Source organism: Diadema antillarum, unplaced genomic scaffold (genome assembly GCF_040938485.1).
Source record: "Diadema antillarum isolate AM-2024a unplaced genomic scaffold, OU_Dant_1.0 seq00000384_RagTag, whole genome shotgun sequence".
NCBI classification, from domain to species: domain Eukaryota; kingdom Metazoa; phylum Echinodermata; class Echinoidea; order Diadematoida; family Diadematidae; genus Diadema; species Diadema antillarum.
The window spans coordinates 234,606-252,422 of NW_027271382.1; the positions used below are offsets into that span (position 1 = coordinate 234,606).

At 37.7% G+C, this 17,817-nt stretch overlaps 1 protein-coding gene across 1 annotated transcript in view; it reads right to left on the minus strand.

Annotated features, from left to right (window-relative positions):
- Positions 1-17,817, minus strand: part of LOC139731752 (uncharacterized) — a 116,687-nt gene that overhangs the window by 13,753 nt on the left and 85,117 nt on the right. The window contains exons 2-11 of the mRNA XM_071642634.1: positions 17,279-17,537; positions 16,643-16,827; positions 14,010-14,193; positions 11,509-11,726; positions 10,128-10,545; positions 8,630-8,781; positions 5,818-5,939; positions 4,864-5,004; positions 3,118-3,277; positions 1,744-2,226 (exon numbers count right to left, since the gene is read on the minus strand). Coding sequence (XP_071498735.1) covers positions 1,744-2,226; positions 3,118-3,277; positions 4,864-5,004; positions 5,818-5,939; positions 8,630-8,781; positions 10,128-10,545; positions 11,509-11,726; positions 14,010-14,193; positions 16,643-16,827; positions 17,279-17,537 — 2,322 coding nt within the window. The remainder of the gene's footprint in view (positions 1-1,743; positions 2,227-3,117; positions 3,278-4,863; positions 5,005-5,817; positions 5,940-8,629; positions 8,782-10,127; positions 10,546-11,508; positions 11,727-14,009; positions 14,194-16,642; positions 16,828-17,278; positions 17,538-17,817) is intronic.

The following is a 17,817-nucleotide window of genomic DNA, read 5'->3' on the forward strand; positions in this document are numbered from 1 at the left end:
GGAGCACACGTATGGAATTCATTACCAGACACTCTACAAAATGCCCGGACTGTTCAGAATTTTAAATGTATATATAAGCAGCTATATTTTTTGTAATGTATACTTTTGTTGTAACCATCTCAGCTGCAGATAATCTTTCCTGCTACTTTTATCTCAGTATTGCCAATTGTTGACATGTTTTTTTCTTCTCTTTTTTTAACCTCCTTCTGCGAGAGACAGCGAGGGAATATTATCTTGTTTCTCATATGCTCATGAATCTTACGATTATTCATTGGTGTGTGTGTGTGTGTGTGTGTGTGTGTGTGTGTTTGTTTGTGTGTGTGTGAGTGGGTGGACATGTATGCTCATGACTGTGTGTGCTGAATTTTGTATTACTCCCATATTGACAAGTGTGACATATTTATATTTTTATGCCGGCATTTATGCCAACATGTTTTCTGATGCTAGTGTCAGTTTTTTCTGTGTCTTTCTCTGCAGTCTTTTCGCTAAAGGATCTACAAATATGAATCAGAAAATCTGAATTTTATGTTGTTGATAATTAACTATCTTTCTGATTCATTATTTCTATTACTGCAGCTGTTTGGATTTTTATACTGATGAAAATTATTGTAATGTTTGAATTTTTGATTGTAATTTTATGTTTTATCTCAGGACCCTGATGAAAAACAGCTTATGCTGATCAAGCAATCCTGAATAGATACATTTTAATAAATAAGTAGATAAATGAATAAATAGAATTATGCATTCTTAAGTGAATATACTATGTCATCATCCTCGCTCATTGTGATTTTTAATGGATTTTGAAAGCACCCGCATCGGTATCTCAGTCACAGTAATTATGAATCTCTGTACCCGGTATAGCATATTTCATGGACAATCAAATTCAAAAGTCGAAAAATCAACTGAACGTCTCCTTTAAAAGCTTACCCGCTTTCACATAACAGAAATGGCAGTAGCCACCATATATGGAAACGAAATGAGATGTTTGAGTTAGTTAGTAGACAGCCAATAGAGTTATACGGTGAGATTCTCCACGTGGTCGTTCAAAAATGTTTGACTTCATTAAATCTATGCGAACCCGTGATACAAGTTAGTCAAAAAGTGCTTTGCCTGGAATAATTTTACTGCTAACTCACCTGCACGCAACCTCCGATATATTTAGGGAGTCTGTGTAAGATCAACTGCAATTTAAGAAATTATAATTTCATTGCTAGCACTATTTTTTTTTCACACTTTTGCTTTCTTTTTTTCTCTATTCCCCGCTTCCCCAGTTTCCCGCACTCTTTGTAGTTGTAAGTTTTCACCCCATTTTCCCCCTTTCCCTCAGAGGTATCCACATGTTACAAGCTTAGTCTTTTGAGTGGGTACCTCCACTTTTTTTCTCCTCAGTGTGTATATATAGAGTGTATGTATCTTTATTTTACTGATCATGTAGACAAGAATATGTTGTTAATCCTGTCTGGTTATATATATTTACAACGAGTCGCATGTCAAGTTCATGATATTGTTTCTTATACATTCTGTTGAAGAAAGAAAGTGAAAATAAAGTTTGAAAGTTTGAAAGTTTGAACTATTTCACCCTATTGATAGTAAAGTAAAAATGACATTGGCTTCGTTTTTGTTTTGTTTTTAATTGGGCAGGACCCCCATGAAGAAATATGCAGAATTGCTAAGGGTTTGTGAAAAACTACAAAGAAGTGAGGGATTTTTCTACTTTTTTTTTTTGCGGGTAGCTGCTCTTACCACCTTGGCCACCGTCAGGGCGCGGAGGTTTGGGCTGGGATCCTGACGAGCCGTCCTGGTTCAAACAGGTGATAGGAGAACACTTTGTAAGGGCCTTTCTAGGCTTCCCCTTCAGCGCAAATGAGCCGGTCTTCGAGAGCTCCACACAGAGGAACTTGGTCTTCGAACACGTCTGTCCATCGAGATTGAAATTGTATTGGTGATTGTTGAATCGCAGTACGCCTCCCTTTTCAAACGGACGGTTGGCTTCGTAACCGATGTCGAGATTGGCAGCAGCCACCTTTCGTCCTTTGCCGTTCTTCTTCGAGCTCCCCCAGGCTTCCAACGTCCACCCTGGCTCCATGTCCAGGTCGGTTGTTGCCCTACCGTCGTAATTGACGCTGATGGTGAGGGTCATCCGGTTTGACTCGCCGGCGCGTACAGCGGTGAACGGTTCACGCACGATGCCCATGTTAGTGACGGTGAACGTTGGCTTCGGAGCGGCTAAATGTTCACGTGGGACAGGGTTGACAGGAAAGATGGGGATGGCAGAATTGCGGAAAGAGTTGGCAATGGAAAGTAAATCGTCACTCGGCAAAGAAAGTATGATTTGGGTACAAGACGGTGATAAGTTTTGTAAGTAAACGATATTTTAACCATACATAATTGGCAAAATATCACTGACTTTTAAGAGGTGCACTGCTACTTCTTTTGTATGGTTTCTAATAGTTGCAGTTTAGAAACACATGGAATGTCGATACCACCAATAAGTGGCATTGCATGATATCAGAATAATCTTAGCTGTGAAGCCGTCTTCAAGGCACAGATACAATATGTACCAAGAGTAAGGCAATATTAACTTTATATACGTTGATATCATTCAACAAACGTTAGCAGGGGGACATTTGTGAACGGAAAATGGGAGAAAATTTGAAACTTCATAGAAAAAACGGCAGATCGGGAAGAGAGGACGTCAAACCAAAGAAATAAATGTAGGAATCAATATAATGTATGTGCTGGTTAATGTTAGCCTCAAAGCTGTGCTTGTACACATCGGAAGAGGAAGGCTCTAAACCATTCTTGTGAAGTTACTAGTTTCTGAAAATTCAGCTGCTCTCAAGGAAGATTATGTTTATGGAGTTAGCCATTAAAGGATAATGTATCTCCTATCCAAAATGAAATGACGAAAAGGGTTTTTTTATAGTCCTATCTCCCAATCAGTAAATATATGTGTCCAAGCTTTGGCGCGCTTTCAACCTTTTACAGAAAGGTTTCATCAAAACGTCCAACAATTAAATGGACACTTGTAATCTCAAAGAGACAACAATGGCACCTCGGACTTCTGGATAGTTTGTGGCACCATCACTTTTTTCCAGTATCGCTAGCTTGCCTTACCAGCACATCTGACCTTCTTGCATCCCATGAGATTCGAAGCCTGATTTGATCGCGCCAGGAGCTGATAATTTGGGTTGGGATTGTCCTTCTGAAGTCTGACACACAGGAACTTTACGTCCGTACACTTCCGTCCACTCAAGTCGATGGTGTGAGAAACGCGCTGCAAGAAGCATAATCATTAAGGTAGGATATTACTGACCATAATTATATATATAATATGCATGTATGTATATATATATATATATATATATATATATATATATAATCATACACGCACGTAATATTCTTTGTAAGTTTTACGATATATTATACACATAATATGTATTATATATATTCTTTATTCGTATTAAAACAAAAAATAGAGGGCGCATGCGCCCCCTTGATTTTGAAAGGCGCCTCCCATATTAAGGAATTCCTTGATCCGCCCCTGTTACCATAACTATTATAATCAGCGTTTCTATCATTGTCTTATCATCATCATTCATGATTAATGATACTTTTGCTTTATTTCCCCATTTCCTGAGCATGTACTTCTCATTGCCATAGACATATATCTTTAAATTTTTTATTGTTATGATATTACTTCTGAGGGAAAAAATGCTTGTTTGCTTATTTTTGCTTGGTAAAAATTATTTCAATTTAATGAAAAATTTTCCGTCTGATGTATGTCAAAGTTCGTTAATTTTGATTGAAAATCGCATACTGTGTACAAATTGCATCTGAAATGTCTTCATTGTACATTAACAAGGAAACATAACAATTTTCATCTTTGCCTTTTTCGATCTCAAACTATCTTTGCCATTTTTTTTAGAATATAATGGTAAAAAAAGAAGAATTTTTGAAAAGTCAATTCTTACAAGTGAGGCCAATAAATCTTTGACATACAAAAATAAAAAATAGAGTAAGTTAATTTCTCTTCCATGACATGTCTCTTGTTGAAGGGGCCGTCACAACAAACATAATAATACTCCGCAATGACGGTTGGTGAGATGACAGTCGTTTCCTCATGACAAAATGACTAGAAAAAAAAAAGTTTCCAGGCTGTACTCACAAAGGAAAAGGAAAAGAGGGGAGGGAGGAATCATAAATACCCTGGTTTCATTTCAGGTAAATTTGAATATACCATATGATGACGAGAAAGAATTAACATATGCACTTGTCAATACTACACCATAGTTCAATATATTATTTTAGATAAGCGAAATTATGCATTTAATGATAAATATCTATTTATCCTCATTAATTGTAATCTTATAGAAGTTTTTAATCTTTTAAAAGGTTATGAAGGCTGTGAACTGTTTTGGACGGTTATGGAGAGCAACAATGCATGAGATCTATGGTATGTTTTTGGATATCTCGTCTGTTTTTTTGGGGGGGTATCTATGGTATTTTTTGTTATTTCAAATGAATGTTATTGCAGGTACATGTTGGATGTTAATTTATGTTTTTATTGTATGGAAATTATTGTTATACCCTTGAGCAAAAATACATGAGATCTATGGTATGCTTTTGGATATCTCGTCTGTTGGTTTTTTTCCTGGGGGGGGGGTATCTATGGTATTTTTGTTATTTCAAATGAATGTTATTGCAGGTGCATGTTGGGTGTTAATCTATGTTTTTGTTGTATGGAAATTATTGTTATACCCTTGAGATTGACATTTTCCTTATACTGTATCATAAATGTTGCTGTTTCAAAAAGAAAAAAAAAGGAAATAAAATGTGATCCATAAAGATACATGCACCTACCTCGAATCCGAAAGGTTGACTCGGCGTAAGAGGGGTGTCTTTTTGAAAGGTGCTGAGCACCTGGTCCGCGGCAGAAATTTGTGGCCCTGTCCCTGCGGCGTTCTTGCTCCCCCATGCCTGCAGCTTCCATAGGTTGGATCCCTACACGTGACAGAAGGTCACAAAAGAAGCCAACACGACAAAATTTAATTGAAAGACGGACATCAGCGTTTCCAATGCATCGAGAGTAGTGGAATGAAAATGTGCGTTTAATTCCTACCATTTAAAGTCAACAAGCATTTGAAAACCATCACACCTGCCTCAAAGTTTTTGTACCTCTTCCTCCACACTCTATTGAAAAATTAGATTTGTTCCCCACCCCTCTTAATTTCGTTGTTTATTCCAACAAGCAGGAAAGTATAATTATTAAGAACAAAAATAGTTTTTAAACCATATTTTCACGGCCTAAATATAATTTGAATCATAAAATAATGACATTGCTTAATTTCCTATTCCCTCCCAAATTTCTCCACCCCCTTCTTTTCTCTTTCCTCTCTCCATTCTTTTCTCCTCGCCCTTCCCCTCACCCTTCTCTTCTGCTCTACCACAAAATATGTAGGTTTTTAAACAAGAAAGTATTATGCAGAGGGGTGAACATTGAGGTATGACTTTTCTTCAATGGGTATCCATCTTACAAAATGGAATTTGTAAGATCGCAAACTACTGATCTATGTTTTTGACAAAAATAGTCGATTCCTGCTGTTTATATATATATATATATATATATATATATATATATATATATATATTGTCAGTATGTCTGTTAAAATGCAGCTCACCAGTTGCGGTCTTACAAATTTCATTTGTGCATAAGGGGACAGATGGAAGTAAACTCAGACATAGGCTTTGTTGTGAGAAAGCAGTGAAAGAGGAAAAAAAATTGACACAGGGCTTGAAGGTAGGTTATTCTCTCACCGATACTCTCGTGGTGTCATGCGTGTCGTATCTCACGTCGACATTAAAGGTGATATCGTTTCGTTGCCCTTCATTTAGTTCTACCGCCGTTGGTAGTACGCTATTCACACGGATGGTTGGCTCTGAAAGATAGCGATTTAACATGTATGTTGGCAATGTTCGTCTAGTCTTCATAAGCCTACAAACACACACACACACACACACACACACACACACACACACACACACACATGATTTTGACAATCAATCTCATTCATGCCTTTGACCTTCCGAGTTATAGTTAAATTGAGAAGAGTGTCTGAGAGATCTTATTATGAAACTAGACTTGGAATTTGTCAACACTGACAAATTAGGTGATCCGATCTATTCGGAAATCAATGATTTGAGTCCTGATCCCAATATGCATGACCATACAGGTTTCATCTGTGTTTAGGGACATTGGCCGTGTGATGTTTGGATTCTCATTTAGAAAAGGGAGTCAGACCTGCCATCTTTGGTACCGAATTCCGTATACACTTCGAAGATACAGAATGAAGTATATTTGACCTTTGACCCCTCTTTGCACACCCAAGATGGAATCTGAGCAAAAAGTAGTTATTTTGTAAAATGATCCTTGCGACATCGTCTATACGTGTGCAAAATATGGCAAAGATAGGACAGGTATTCATCAAGATACAATATGTAACATTTATGACCTTTGACCCTAATTTACATACCAAAGATGGTGTCCGATCAAGTAGTTGTTATCTTATGAAATAATGTATGTGACATGAACTAAACATGTGCAAAATATGGGGGTGATAGGGCCTGTTTTTCTTGAGTTATTGAAAAGAAAGTTGCAAAAGAAAGAAATATCTCAATACATCGAAGATAAGCTTTAATTTCAACTAAGTTTTTTAACGTGATCCCGACATCGTATCAAAAAACGACGGTTACTCATAAGATAGCGCAAAGTCTCAGCTACAACATATTAAAATCTGAGAGAAATTCACCGAAGGGTAAGTGAGCTAGTGCTCGATAAAGACATGTAATCATGTCAATTTTCACATCTAGAAAAATTCCCTCCCATAGAGATAACACGTCATAACGAAGATAGAGAAAGAAGTACATATGACTTTTGACCGCACTTTGCACAGACAAGATGTCATCTGAGCAAAAAGTGGTTATTTTGTGAAATGATTCTTGTAACATGGTCTTTGCGTGTGCAAAATATGGGAAAGATAGGACATGTATTCACCAAGATACAGGATGAAACATTTATGACCTTTGACACTAATTTACATACCCAAGATGGTGTCCGATCTAGTAGTTGTTAATTTATGAAATAATGTACGTGACATGAATTAAAATATAGGGGTGATAGGGCTGTTTTTCATGAGTTATTGCAAAGAAAGTTGCAGAAAGAAAGAAATATCCCAATACATCGAAGATAAGCTTTAATTTCAATCAAATTTTTTAACGTGATTCCGACATTGTATGAAAAAACGAAGGGCATATTACAATAGCCCAAAGTCTCAGCTACAACATATTAAAAACATAAATGAGCTAGTGCTCGAAAAAGATAGTCATGTCAATTTTCATTTCCAGAAAAACTGCACTCCCATAGAGATAACACGTAAACTGGTCAAATTTGACAAGATTATTTTTAATCCATTTTTACGAGGTGATGCCGTCATCCACTCAAAATGTTGTTACTTCAATTATGAAAGAACATTAAATAAGCTACAACATACTGAAATCTGGATGAAAATCGGCAAAGGATAAGTGAGATACTCTCGAGTGAACTTGAAATTTGATGACGTCATTTTGAAAATTTACTTTTTTATTTTATTAAGAAATTTGATATTTTTTGATCATTTCTTCAGCATCACCAACCCATGAAATGACATGTACAATTCATCAGCTTTCAAAATATGTAAAGAAAATGGGGGTCACCGTCCATCCTGACGAATAAAATCGGATTTAAAATTGGCGGTTTTTTGCCATAGTTGCACTGTTACATATATCGCCATTGACGAGCGCGCGGAAGTTAAACTTTGACGGGCCCGTATGACGTCATATTGAGTCAGATTGACTTGAAACTTGGTATAAATATTCCTTGACATTTCAGACATCCGATAAAAGTGAAAAAACGTGAAATTTCTATTGTATATGAGCTGTGCGTGCGTATATGTGCGCGCGCGTACGCGTCCGTCCCATTTTTTCAATTTTTCAAAAAATACTTCAAATGGTCTGAAACGTGTGTAAAAAATTTTGAGCTCGATTGGAGCATGTAAATATTTCAATGCGCGCTTACGCGCACGTTTTAAGGGTATAGATGAATTTTGAGAATATGAGTAGAATTAACTTCACTTGAACTAAATGTGACGTGAATTTCATTGAAAAATTCAATTCCATTAAAGAGATATAAATGAAAATGTTTTTTCATGTAATGACGTCATAGTGACGTCACGGTCGACTGATCACAATGATTTTACTAGATCTGTCGTATTTGGGACACGATACATATATCGTATAATTTTGAAATTAATAGGCCGAGGACTTTCTGAGCTAACCTCTGCACAATTTTTGAGGAGAAAGAAGAAGAAGAAAGAATCCGTACAGACACAGGTGATCCAAAAAAACAAGCAAAGTTGTATCAGCTGAAAGGATATTATAACAGAGTGGCTTGTGAGAGGATTTATCCCCTTTATTTTGCATGTTGAAAAAAAAATTCGAACGTACCAATCATTCCAAGAATTACAAGTTTCGCAGTCGACGTTCATGCATTAATCGCAATTTTCTAAAACGTGCATGCATTTGATACACATACCTTGGGAGCACTGCTGTCTCTTGCACGAAACTATGGAATTCGTGGAATCTCTCCCTATCAGCGTGTACCTGGGTCTGGGGCGCCCTCCTTGACCAAACTCAAGACAGAGGAAAAGTTTTTGTGGAGAGCAACCGAGTCCACGTAAGTCTAACCTGCAAGTCAGATATGGAGTTGCGGAAAAAAACAAACAAACCTAAAACAATCATTCGTCTTTTAAGGAAAGCGTAATATGTGAATCATCACACCAACACTTACAGCAGGTCGCAAGTGTCATTGCAAATAGTGGGACAGAAATCAGCTGAGTCCGTGTCATAGAATCACTTCAAAATAAATCTTACTCTAAAACTCCATTCTGTGAAAAGATATGCACGATATCTGACCTCTGACGGCGTCTTAACAATTCTGGCACACTTTCATGAAAACATCTCCTCTAACAGCCAGCAGACATTGAAAATGTCAACTTTCTATCTAAAATCTAAATTTTACTCACACGGAATTGATAGCTTGGGCTTCAATTCGGCATTTCATTCCATAACAAGTTTTTAGGTAAAGTCAATGAGGCTAAATTTGCGTTTCTGACCACAAGACCTGCACCAATTCAAAGTGCTTCGTAGCGAGCACGGCGTGTACGTAACCTTCGGCTTTGATCGTCTGCTACAGGAATCGTTTCTTTCGGCGCTTTGCTTGAGTTTACTGCCATACGTGACCATCAATCTCTAAAAGTGGTTTTCTGTTTCTACTCTCAGGAGAAACTCAAGTACAGTGTGCAAATGAAGCAATAAATCGTCATTTTTGGTCAATTGTAAAATGTATATTCAAAGTCATTATCGATGTCTCCAAAACAAAGCAAACAGAATCAATATAAGATTTATGTAGGTCTGAGATACCGAAATAATCAAATCAAAATCTGTGTATCGCGCAAATATCACCAAGTTTTTTTCAACAGCCCTTGGTGCAGCTCTGTCTCGAGCAGTGCTGTGTAGAAACAATACTGTCCATCAGGAATGTGGTATCTTTGGAAGAGCTCTTTGACAGTCAAGGGATATTTTTGCTAGTTTTTATTTTTCAAAATCGGTAATAACTGGCAATTCTGTAGTTTTTATTTCTGCATATTTGTTTCATTCAAATTTGAGTTATTGCAGTCAGAATAACAGTTCTACGTAGTACTACGAGAATCAAAAAAGTCTACCTCGTGAAAGTTAGGTAAATGTGACATGTCTCAACTCGCACACTACAAGTATGTTTTCTCTTTATTTTATTTCTTTTCCCTAAGAAGGAGGCCTCCACCTACAATCACATATATGCTACCGTCAGGAGTGCAGACCTTAATTTATCTGTTCCCTTGTCATGTTTTGTCTTGTTTTTAAATTTGTTTCAACTTACGAGAATAAAGAAAGTTGCGAAATAGACGTTCATAGACAGTAGGTAGAGTGGTAGTTTATTGTCCTTCTGTCAAAATGTTTTACGATTTTGGACACTTAATTCCAGAACGACGTACCTTGTAGAGACGGTAAATGTGTTAGAAGCTCCACGGCTAATCTCCCGGTTCCGATCTGATCCCCTCAGTAGCTGCTCGTTTTCGTCGGTCCTGCTTTCCCCGCTGGAGTCAGAGCTTGTGAAGATGCCCAATCGCCACAGGTCGGAGGTCCCCGACCCACCAAAAGGATTTGGTGTTGGTTCCAAGCTCACGGATGCCTCCAAGTTTAGAGTTGTGGAGCCGTCTGGACGGTTTCCTGTACTGTCGGAACTCATTGCCCACCCAAAGGAGCGGATCCGAACCTGAGGATCGTTACTGCCTCCCCCACCAGCACCCCCGGAGCCACCAGCACCTCCGGATCCACCTGGACCACCGGACCCACCTGGACCACCGGACCCACCCGGACCGCCCGAGCCACCGGACCCACCAGGTCTTGATTCTGTACCAGAACACAAATATTTTAACAAAGATGATCACACACAACACACACACATACTCATACGAATTTTCTCTTTGTCCCCCTCACCCGTTCCCAATCCTTGTTTATTTTTTCTTTATTTTTTTTTTATCTTTGTTGATAGTAACGGCTTATTTGTTTCGTTTCGTTTTTGTCTCATACGCTCCTTCTCGCATGAAATCTCTATCATTTTTGTCCATCTTATTTTCCATCCTCTTTCCGGGCCTATATACATGTCATGTCATCATTATAATAACTATCACCAATTTACACATCTTTTCTTTTCACTTTGCACTTTCATATGTGATCACTACAATTGGGGACATATGATAAAAGTTGGACTAAATTGGATGAGTAAAATCTTACAAGCACATGTCGCAGCAACGAAGCTTTGATCAAAATCGGTGAAAATTAAGGAAGCTAAGAATTTTGAGGTTTCGCTCTTGTCATGAAAACAGTTCTTGGACAGACAATATCAACATGCAAATAATGAGTTGATGATGTCATCTTGAAATATTATCTTTTTTTCGGGGGGGGGGGGGTCAAGCATGATAAGACCACTGTCTAAACACTGCTCAAAAGCTACTTTATCGGTTTGATCATGATTTTGAAGTTGCACAATATTATTCACTTTAATTATTTGTATAAGATCAATGGATCGTATTGTAAATAAATGACATTATAAGCTTACTCTTTTGCATATTCATATCAATTGGTCAAGACCTATTTTGAAAAAAAAAAAAAAATCTCTTACATTTTAAAGCTTCTTTACTTTTCATCATTTTGATCAGTGTTTTTTTTTTTTGCTTCTTTCTTTTTTTCTTTTTCTTTTTTTACTGTTGTTCTAGTAGCATTTCACTCTTTCTTCTCAGACCAACTTATTTCTGATCTGGAGTTCCTCTCTTAGAATTTACTAATGGGAAGCTGTGAGAATGGTGGCCTCACCTTCGCGGCAGCTCTGCTGTTGGCATGAAAGAACTTTCTCCAGCAAAAATTCAGTGGTTGGTCTCTCTCCTTTGTCGAATTCGATGCACAGGAATGGGTAGGTACATCCAATTTCTGCCGCCGGAAAGTTGAAAGATCCGCTGAACGTTACGGGCTGTCCCGGTCGCCAGATCTTGCGTCTTCCGAGGTAATCTAAAATATCTCGGACTTCGTTGAACCTGCCGATTGGTTCATAAATTGGTGGCTTGAATTCAATCAGTTTCATACGAAATACGACATTTAAAGCATGTTTATTGATTATCAATACTTACTGATATATCTGCTTGCAGAAGTCGGAGATAATTCCTGAGCTATATCTCGATTGAGCATGATACTGGCATTGATATTTCAAGAAAGCATAAAGTAACAAAATCTATAACCGTGCTTGATAAAATTCCCTGATCTTCCAACATTCCTTGATAGTTTTGGGTTGTTTTTTTTTTCCTGTGGAGTGAAGATTACTTGTGTGTACAGTTCTATCTGTATTTTATTTCATATGTGTACATAATCATTTATAAGATGACTTTAGTGTCTTTATGAGATATAATCTACTAAAGTATTATTTCGGTGAACTATACATCGTACAAACTGAAAATATTGTCAGGTTTGTGCGTAAAAGCTGCTTGTAGAAATGTTGGCTAGGATGAGTAGACCTATACAATTTTACATGAGTGACATCAGACCATAATCTAAAATGGCTTATGATTGGTTCTCAAAGTGTCAACATTGTTGAAATATCGTTTCATTACGTGGATATTTCGTGGAGAACGAAAGACTCCTATCATGGTAGGACATATTTTGTATTTCAAAATAAAATGTAGGTTTTCTGCTATGGTTTCAGCCGCTTAGCTAAGACAACGAAAATTGTTGCTTGCTTGTTTTTACGCTTAAAAATGGACTGTAAGCAGATGTGCAGGAAATGTCTGCATACCGCGGAGTTTCGCGACACTGCATAAAAAATTAACAGGGTATTTGGGGTTCCAAGGAGGACCACAGTTCGGGGTTCCGACAAGTACTAAAGTTGGGCAGGAGCCAACGATTATAAAGGGAAATGACCCGCTACTCCAGACAGGGCATCATCACCAGCTTAGAACAACCAAGCAACCACGCAAGCTCAAGAACTGGAAACTTATCGAGTTTGTATTTATGTTCTTATCAAGCATGTAAACCATCTCAACTTTAGTATGTTGGCCAGTATAATGAAATCATTGTTTATTGTAAGAATACGGTGCGATTGGCTACTTATTTCGAGGCACACTAGCTGCGCAAGTAGAACGAGTTGATGAATGAATGGTCTGTTAACAATCTGTTGCGTTTAGAGATAGTCAACCATTGACTGTAGGTCCCTATAGAAAAGAGTCCCATGCAGTCGCAGGGAGAACTTCCGTTCCCCACATTAAAGGTACTGTCTACCATTGGGAGCAGTGCTTAAAAATTAAATAGAGATACATGTATTACATTTGATGTATATTCGTATAGGTCAAGGGTATCACATAACATTCTACAATATATCAAAAATTGCAATAAAGCCTAAGATATAAGGAGATATAACTATTTTTCTGAATAAACCATGATTGTAGACGGTTTAATCTAGACACATTCTTATCATAACCATTAGACACATTTTTATTGTAACCATTGTTCATACTTTGCACATTTAGATATACTTAACATTGATTGTGCCGAATCCAAAAAAAAAAAATGGTTGTTTCTATTCCGTACTCGCATTTTAGAAATATTTCGAAGCACTAAAGCTGGGTTTTTTTGTTTCATTTTTTCATTTGTTGTTGTTTTGTTTGTTTCATCTGCAAATTGTAAATTATGCCTTTAAAAGAGAAATTTGATTTTCACAATTCACATCATGCAGTATATAGAAACTCACTTTGGAAAGCCCGAACAAATTACACTGAGCAAGGATGATTACATAGAAGCTTCACTATGCTTGAAAATGCATAAGTGGGGGCTCACCATAACGAATGCACAAGTAGGAGGCTCATTATATTTCAGAAATGTAGCAATGGAATTCCATTACAATACCGGTTTAGAAGGTCACTCGTGTATGATTTATGCATGTTTTCTTCTTCTGTCCTGCTTCCTTGAATCCCTACTAATGCAATAACCAATTTATAATTTTTTCAAATATAATAGTCTCAAAAGCATCCCGAGTTCTTCATTAAAAGTCCCCTGTGACAACTCCTTAAGTTTGTATCATCTGTTTGAGATGGAACTGAAACAAAACTGAATGAAAAATAGATACTACAAAACGGGTATGTTTTAATATTTACATTTCATCGTGACCCTCGGTATGTGAAGAACAATAAACACAGATAATCGTAGCTATAAGAGGTGAAGGTATTAATTGTACTCGTAATGCATGGACGTTTCCAGTCATTTCTGCTCCAACAGCTTGACTAGAAAGGCAACCAGTTTTAATACTGAACCGACGCAGCGGCCTTACGTACCTGCTATCGCCGTTTGCATCGTTGCTCGTAAACACGCCGACCCGCCACAGTCCGTCACCTGAGATTGTGTCCGTGTTTTGGCTTGGAGTGAGTGTCACGTGAAGAGTCATTCGAGCCTGCCCGTTGCTCCTAATGCTATAAGGATCTAGTGAGGCACTCATACCATCGTATCTGGCGGTAAGACCTGTAAGAGGGAATGAATAACAGATTTGTTGAGCATGACATTCAGGGAAATATCTCTGGAGAGCTTCCTTTGTTATACTACACGCATGTTCCAGTTACACCCCGCGCTTCCCTCTGACCCCCGTTTTAGCTTCTCTCACGAGGAAAGTATTACACAATACAATGTAATTAGCTCTTGTAGGATGTTCCTCCCACCCAAATCGAAAAGCTGCAAATTGCGTTATACCTGCCTTCAGCTGTTTTACCATGTGTTACTTCTTACCAGTTATACTTCAAACTTTGATTTATTTGTTTAGTTTGTGTCATGTTAATTCGTAAAAAGCGGAAGTAAATGAGCCGATGATCTTAATTGCGGCGTTCAATTTCCTAATTTGAACATTTTATTTTAAGATGATCAATTTTCTACATCGTGGAATCAATTAAATGAAGGAAATCGAACAGATTTATGAAGAAGGGGTAATGTGGGTAATGTGATGAGGATGGGGAGAGAGAGGCGAAAGTAACTCATATCAGCACAACGGTATACACCACTCACAAAGACTTATCATGTATGTAATTACACTGCGAGTCAGGTGTTAAATATGAAACACCGAGCTGGTGTTAAATTTTTTGGTGTTCATTTTTTGGTGTTGAATGAACACCCCCGGGTGCGACTTCAAAATATAAGGCTTTCTTTTTAAAGACAGGTAATTAGTTATTGTTCTTCTTGTTGATTCTGAACTTAAACAAGATGAACAAGGACTTTCCGATAAAGTGCTTGATTTGAAAAAAAAAAAAAAGTTGTAACCACATTGTCACCAGAGTAACACCAGTTAGTGTGGTCTCTTATTGACACTGAGTGGATGCTATACCATTGACATTAACACCAGGAATATCAAACCAACACCATGTTTTGTAATTGTTGAATTAACATTCACAGTGTCAAAAAATATCTCCAGTTACAATGTCAAACTAGCACTAATTTCCAGGTGAAAACTTTTCAACACTATCGCAGCATAATTTCTACACCTGTTGGTGTGGTCCTCTATTGACACTTGATCAGTATTAGATACGCGTTTTAACACCCATAGTGTTTAATCTAACACCAATATTTTTCAGTGTATGTTTAAATGTAATGTATATATTTTGAAGAATGAGGGTAATGGGGTAAGGATGGGGGGCAGAAATGGGCGAAAGTTTCTTTTAAATCAAGCAAAGAGGTGGAGGTTTCCTACACAACCCACAACCCAGGCTTATATGCATTCAAATGCTTTTGTACTTATCATTCTGTGTTCATGTATTCTGAGTTTTTCATTTCAAGACATTTTGAATTATATTGTTATGGTCCAATCGGCAGTGCACCAAACAATAAAATGACAAATTAGACATACCCCTTGATGACACCGCACGCACTAAACCAAACAATGCAACAATTTAAAGAAAACTGACACACAACGATTTCACATAGTCCCGCAAGAGTTTAACAAATAAAATATCAATATACATAAACAACACGCATAGGCCTACAATGTTCGTAGTATCAGTTTTCATGTAGTCGAAATTGTTTTTCTCAAAGGTGTCAATCAACCTCCCCTATTATCACTGATTATGCTCGTTTGTATACAGTGCCTGATGTGCATTTATATGGCTGCCATTTTACCCTCGTTATGCTCATTAAGTTCAAATTTTAGATTGAACATGTGGATCTATTCACGGCCAAATAATCTTCATCATGAAGCTCAATCTATTCAAAGCTATTAAAAAACACACACATATACGGCAACAAGCTAACAAAGTGCAAGATTTCTTATGCGCTTATTTGGAACACGGTTGCATTTTCATGAATTTGAATGATCGACGAGATTCCATCGACGCGGCGTGCCGGCTTGAAATGAATTTGAATGCTTATTGCTGAAATGCATGCTACTACCTTTACAGATTTGAATGACGCAAATGAAAAACTGATTGCTCCGATTTCGAATTTGAATGACCGGATTTTGAATTCGATTGCTGCTTCAGTGCTACGTGCGTGAAATGCCTGAAATTGAATGCTCAGAATAGGAACTTGAATGACAAAATTATGAAATTGACGGGAAAAACCTACAACAAAAGCATTCATAATGTATTTTATAAGGGAAATAAAAATAATTGTCTACCAATCGGAAAATAGTTCTAACTCAACTGGGAGTCTTGATTCTTGATAATACCCGTACTTTCAAAGAACTTTTGAACATGTTGAAAGTTTCATTGCGACAAGAGTGTTTGCGACAATGAAAGCTTTTGTGAATTAGATTGCAACTGTTGACGAATTCTGACGAAACGTTAAATTCGCTACGTTGACAGACATTCACCGCCAAGTGAGATACTCTCTTTACATCTGTTCGGAAATAGAGAATATTGGGTATATAGTACATAAAGAAGATATGTAACTGTAAATATGGCAAATATGTATATTTTTACTTTGCCCTTACCTGATGGGCAGTTGAATTCGGAGCATAGTTTTACCATGCCTCCCTGGTGTGCCAGATTGAATGACGGAGAAGCGGCATCGTTCTTGGCAAACTCAATGCAGAAGTAGGGATGCCTGTTTGAGATGACGCAGACCTCTCGGAGATCAAATTGCGTTTGTCCTACGAGTTTCAACGGATTCCTCGCACTGAGGGCAAAAATAGATACAGGAAAATAAACGATTGAATTAATTGACGAATAAATAAATATATGAATTTCAAAAGTCAGTTAAGCAATGAATGCAATGAAAATAAGAAATAACTATGACAGATGAAAAATAAGAATGGGAGAAGAAAAAAAAAGAAGAAAGTGCGTCTCATGTTATTCGATTATTTACGGCCTAAACTGAGGATCTGACAAATGGGTCTATGAACAAAACAAGATCTTACCCGCAAAAGTCAGGACATGTGATAACGATTTGGTGATATCTCCATCTCCCAATGTTTGATATATCCCCACTCCCGTCGTTTAGTCTTGCCTATGTACAAAACTGAGTTTTGCGATTGTTATTATAGATTCTTTTTGTTATTATATTATTTTTGCAAGCTAGTATTAGAACCTCTTTTTTCCATTATTTAGAAGTCATGGATCTCTCGTACGTGTGAGGTGTGCGCATGGTCCTAGAATCAAGAATGTTGTTCTGATAGGCATATTTCCGTCCCTCCCCGTACTGGTCGTCTGAGGCGTAGACGCCCATTCTCCACAGGTTCCTACCGCTAACGCTGTCCGAGCCGGTGTCGGGCGTGAGAGTCATAGAGACGTACATGCCAGTTAGGCCGTTGGGCTGGTAGCCGCCGGTGATGTTATAACCAACTTCCACATTCTGGAAGAGAACAGTCGGGCCTTGCTGGGCCGAGGCTGTTTATATCAAATTAGATTTTTTTTTTTATTAGAGAGACAAATGAAAAAAAGGATAAAGACGGTAATGAGAACAGTAGAATATGAACCCTTGACGCTGTCGAGGGAAGAAACTGAGTGGTTAGACAATTTGGATCCCCATTTCCCAGGTATCAGCAACAGACATCAAAACCACAGCATCACTCGTGCCGCTCTCTTTTGATTCAAATACACATGGACAGAACCATACAACACATAACATCAAGTTTTCTCTCACACACGGGCACAAAACCCCATACAC